General features: G+C 29.2%; 1 protein-coding gene across 1 annotated transcript; it reads left to right on the top strand.

Annotated features, from left to right (window-relative positions):
- Positions 1-468: 468 nt before the first annotated feature.
- Positions 469-3,486, top strand: EIN_236440 (cysteine protease, putative; the record flags this gene model as incomplete). The annotated part of the gene is made up of 1 exon (XM_004185335.1): positions 469-3,486. The coding sequence occupies one exon, from the start codon at positions 469-471 to the stop codon at positions 3,484-3,486; it is 3,018 nt and encodes a 1,005-aa protein (XP_004185383.1).
- Between the last annotated feature and the right edge of the window lie 2,555 nt (positions 3,487-6,041).

The following is a 6,041-nucleotide window of genomic DNA, read 5'->3' as shown; positions in this document are numbered from 1 at the left end:
AAAAATTGTATGAAAAAAAGATTTCAATCAAAAAAATCCAATCAAACCAAAAAACCTATATTTAACACTTTTAATTATAAATAAATAATTCATTTTTTGTATTCTTAAAATATGAAATGCCCAAAATAAACATTCAAATAACTTTTGAATTATAATAAGTTTTTTATTGTAAAAGTTATTTCATAAAAACACGTGTATATTAAAAATAAAACACTGTTGTTTTTTTACATTATTGACTATGTTTTTTAATAATTTAAATTTCAAATGATAATTAATTATTGTATATAATAATTATCACAACAACCATTCTCAAATCTTAGCAAATGAAAAACACTTTTAAATTTTGTAAAACCTTTTGCTTTGTTTCCATAGAACACAAAAATCTTTACAAAACCTTTAAAACAAACATCGTCTATTTTTGTCTGTAAATATTTCTTTAAAAGGGGTGCTTTCACTCTGAAAATCAAAATGTTCTTATTATTGTTGTTGTTCACATTTTCTCAAGCCGACTTTGACTTGACCAAAACTGATTTTGAACTCTTCAAAGAGTTTGAAGTAAAATATAACAAAAAGTATTCAACACCATCTCAACGTCTTGCTCGTCTCTCGATATTTAAGTCCAGTCTTGAAGATGTTCGCAGACTGAATTCAAAGCGAAAATCACCATCAGATGCAACTTTTGGAATCAACTATTTCTCTGATTTAACTCCATTAGAAGTAGGTTTAAACCCGCAGAAGTTTATTAAAACCCAAAGAAAACATTCGACTTCCAAAAGTGATGATCTTCCCATTCTTCCAACAGGGGACGTCATTCCAGACTATTTGTCATATTGTGGACCTTATGTCCAAAACAACACTGACCACCCAAAAATAGACTTTTGTGGCACTCCACTTGACCAAATGGGGTGCGGGTGTTGTTATGCAGCTGCTATAGCCAATCATGGCCAAATTTTATATGCAAACATGACTTATTACAAAAACAATAAAGACGAGGCCAAAATTGAAAGGTTACTCTTCACTCCACAAAGATTTATAGATACTAAATATGTTCTTTCGAGTGGGTTCTCTAATAAGAGATGCTGTGGTGGAAACAGTGGAATTGCTATTGAAGGCCAACCAACTTATTCGTTACAAAAAGATTACGCTTTTTCTGATGGAACTGAAGAATCTTACAATATCCAACCGCCTTGCACTCCACGTGGAGACCAAAATGCATCGGTTGAGATTTATTTGAGGAACATAGAATACCAAATTTTCTCAGTCAATCAAGCTGGTACTCATGAACAACAAGTGTTGGCAATGAAGAAAATAATACACCATTATGGCTCTGTTTTGGTGGCAATTATGGCTAATGCAACTGGTATAATGTCTTATAAAAATGGTATTTTCACATTCCCACAAGATGTATGTCAAAATTTAAAAATAGATCATCAAGTGATATTAGTTGGGTATGGAAAAGACGCTGCAACTGGAAAGGACTATTTCATAGCACGAAACACTTGGGGCTCTTGGTGGGGTGAAAATGGCGGATTTGCCAGAATTTCAACTGAAAATTTCTGTGGGATGGCACAAGACGACACTAGAGGGTATGACTCCCAAAATTACATTTTCTATTCTGGAAACTGTAAAATTGATCCAAACTGCAAGACATGTAATGCAACAGACTTATTGTGTACCGAGTGTAAAGCTGGCACTGATAAAGATAAAAGAGGTGTTTGTGTAGCACCGGGACAATATGATTTTCAACCAGTTAATCCACCAATCACGTGCATTTCTGGGTGTTCTTCTTGTACTGATACAACCACTTGTAATGTATGCAACACTGGAAAAGTCCTTCAAAAGGACAAGAAAGCATGTTTGGACAAGTGCCCAAGTGGACAATATGCTGATAGCAACAAACTGTGTAATTTTTGTGGCGTTTCTACGTGTGAAACGTGTGCAATTTCACCTGCTAATAAATGTGATACTTGCCCAACTAATAAATATTTGGCTGTTGATAAAACAAGCTGCTTGGCAAGTTGTCCAAATGGGCAATACCCAAATGCTAATAAACAATGCACCGCCTGCACCACAGCCAATTGTGCAACTTGTGATGCCAGTAATGTGTGTACAGCATGTAAAACCAATTTCACTAAAACATCGACAAATCAATGCACTGCCACTCCTTGTGGTGATGGCAAATTTGGCACTCTTCCCAATTGTGGCAACTGCCTCGCGAACTGTAAGACGTGCACTAATGCAACAATTTGCACGGTGTGTACTGGAACCAATAAATTAAGTGAAGATAAAAAGACGTGTTATGCGACTTGTCCAAAGGGCACCTATACTTCTGGAACTAATTGTAAAAAGTGTACAACAACAAATTGTGTTGCTTGCAACAACTCAAATGTGTGTACCGAATGTGCTGCAAATTATCAGAAAACAACATCAAATCAATGCGAAGTAAAGCCAACAACGTGCCCTTCAGGCCAATACGGAACCGCTCCGAATTGCCAAAACTGTCTCACAAATTGCGATAAATGTGTTGATGGAACAACATGTGACTTATGTACTGGGATTAACAAATTAAGTGAAGACAAAACCAAGTGTTACTCAACATGTCCTAATGGAACTTATGTCTCAGGCAATTACTGCAAAAAGTGCTCAACTGCCAATTGTGCCATTTGTAATGCAAATAACGTATGCACTCAGTGTTTGACTAATTTCGACAAAACAGCAAGCAACCAATGTGTTGCACAACCATGTGGTGATGGGGAATATGGAACAAAACCAAATTGCAACAAATGCATTTCTAATTGCCAAACATGTACTGATAACATTTACTGTTCTTTATGTGCTGGCGAAGCTAAACTTCAAGAAGACAAAAAGAAGTGTTACACAACGTGTCCTTCTGGCACTTACGCCACGGCGACTTATTGCAAGAAATGCACTACTGCAAATTGTTTGGAGTGCAATAACAATAACGAGTGCAGTAAATGTATTGACAACTTTGAGTTGAGTGGAACACCTCCAATATGCACTTCTAAAAGTGGAGCGTGTGGAGATGGGTATTATGGAGAAGCTGGAAAATGTCAGAAATGCAGTGTGAGTGGATGCAAGAGATGTAGTGATGGTGAAACGTGTGATATGTGCAATGGAATTATGAATTTGGAATTTAACAAGAAAAAGTGTTCGAATGATTGCCCAACTGGATATTTGGCAGATAACCAAAAGTGCTTGAAATGTGACGATAAGTGCAATAAATGTCAAGCGTTGGACGTGTGTGATGAGTGTAATGAAAACTTCAAATTTAAAGTAGAAGGAAAATGTTATAATGAATGTCCTGATCACTACTTTGAAGAAAATGATATGTGCAACAAATGCAAAAACAATTACCTAACTCCTTGCAATACAACTGAATGTGAAAAATGCACCGCACCACAAAACAGAAATGGTGTTTACAAGATATTTATTTTAATCGCTATGGTTGTACTGCTTTTCCTTTAATTTCATTTAAACTTTATTTTGTTTTACATTGATAAGAAATGTTGTTTATTATTATATATTACAATAATATATGACAATGTGAACACTCTGTTTAATATGTAAAATTGCATTGTGCAAGACTTTTTGGATATTTTTAAATTTAATTAGAATATGATATAATTTATTTGTATTTATTTAAAAACCATTTTAATTTTTTCAGTTATTTATTTGTTATTGAAAATTACAAATAAAGTTTCAAACAAAAAATGTATTATTTCAACATAATATCATTTATTTTTTTTGTTGTTATGCTTTTTCAACAAAAAAGTGACACAAACAGTAATCACATTAATAAGTGTCGAAACAATTGCAATAACTTCGAAAACAACAAAAAATATATAGTGGACAACAAAAGTGTAGTCGTTGTACTCACTTGAATAACAAAAAGTGTTTGGCATCATTTTATTACAGTAAAATATCAATGGAAACAATACACAGTTGACAATTGAAAGTATAAGTCCAACAAGTGTTTTTTCAAAAGTCAATTTGTTCAACACATTTAACACTGCAAAAACTATATGAATCATTGGATACACTCCAAATAATATAAATATAAACGAGAAAATAAAATTGTATTTTTGGAAACAATTCATATTTATTTTGAACGATTCAAATAACAACTTTACAAATTGACTTATAAACATCAAAAACACAATCTTAATGTTAATTTCTTATATACTCAAAACATTTTACATCACAGGTATTATTATCATTATCATTATCATTATCATTATCATTATCATTATCATTATCATTATCATTATCATTATCATTATCATTATCATTATCATTATCATTATCATTATCATTATCATTATCATTATCATTATCATTATCATTATCATTATCATTATCATTATTATTATTATTATTATTATTATTATTATTATTATTATTATTATTGTGTATTACTAATTTCAACATTTACCTTCGAATTTATCAATATAAATATATTTAAATCGTATTTGACAATTTGAAATTTTCTATGTTTTTTTGTTATTAAAAAACAAACACTTTCAACAACCCCAATTACAACAAATAAAACACACGAAACAATGTTACCTATATTGACCATGAAACAATAAATGAAATAAGCACTGAGTTATTACTTTTTATTTGGTAAGGGATAAAAAGTGACGGATATATTATTCTAAAACATCATTACAAATTATTTTGTAATTTAACCCATTTTAATAACAATAAATTTAAATATTAAATTGAATTGGTGAAAGAATAATAATATTTTTTGAATTTTTATAAATATAAAAATTAAATATCATACGTCAAACAATTCTTCAATAATAAAAAATAGTTGTTTGGTTGGATATTATAACACTTTATTTGATATATGGTTATTGTTTATTTGTTTTTATATAAATGATTGGAAAAAATATATCTAACCATAACCAATGTGATGATTAAGCAATAACACTTATTTATTGATATAAAAATATAATCAATGAAATATTGAAAATTGTTTTTTAAATTGAATGATTTTAACAAAATTATTATTAATATCATTATTTCGTTTATAATTTTATACAACTTGTAATATTAAAGCAAATGAAATATACAGTTATAATTGGCTATTAATCTAAACCCGTTAAAAAATTAATTAATTTGTTTTGGATTTAAGAATTATCAAAAAAGTTTAACAATAATATAGTATGTATATAAATAGGTTTTTAATTCGTACATTACAAAAAATGGTTAGGTGTACAACAATAAATAATCACAAATAGACACGTTTTGTTGTTTTTGTTGTTTATTTAATAAAAAAAATAATAATATAATTAATTATTTAATTTAATAACCAAAAAATACTTGCTTTTTGAACAAGACTTTTCGCCACAAACTGTATTCAAGTTTAATGTCGTGTCTGATTAAAATAATTACCTAAAGTTTTATTGTCTCATCTTAAAGTGTTAGTAGGTACATTTTAATCATTGTTTTTTCATTCTAAATAAGTACATTCTTTTATTAACTTATAATGAAAAAATAATAAACCATATATTAGTTATTGTATATTCAAATACATTTTAAAGCACTAATATTTAATATTGTAATTATGAGTTGAGATCAAAAAAATATTTATGTACATAGATGATAAAAAATGTTTTATTATCGTTGGGTTTTATTAATTATTAAACAAACAAAAGAATAAGATATACAGTCTTATATGTATTTATTTTCATTGTTAATCAGCTTGTTAACATTTCATATGACAATAGAAATTATACTAAAGTGACTTCCCCAGGTCTGCAACTTAGTTTAAGGGTGTGCAAGTTAAGGTATAGTTCATTTATAATTTTTTTATTAAAAAAACAGAATCATTAATTTTTTGAAATTTTGAAAAAAAAAGATTATTTTTAGTTTAATTATTAATTATAATTTCGAAGTTATTACTAAATTATACTTTAACTTGCACACCTTGTGACGTTGCAATTTTTAACTTTCACACTTCGAATACAATAAATTAAGCGAAAATTTCGGGAAAGGGACCCAATGGAAATTAT

Source organism: Entamoeba invadens, assembly GCF_000330505.1.
Source record: "Entamoeba invadens IP1 unplaced genomic scaffold scaff_1105074724841, whole genome shotgun sequence".
NCBI classification, from domain to species: domain Eukaryota; phylum Evosea; order Mastigamoebida; family Endamoebidae; genus Entamoeba; species Entamoeba invadens.
This window is presented reverse-complemented; position numbering and strand designations above follow the sequence as displayed.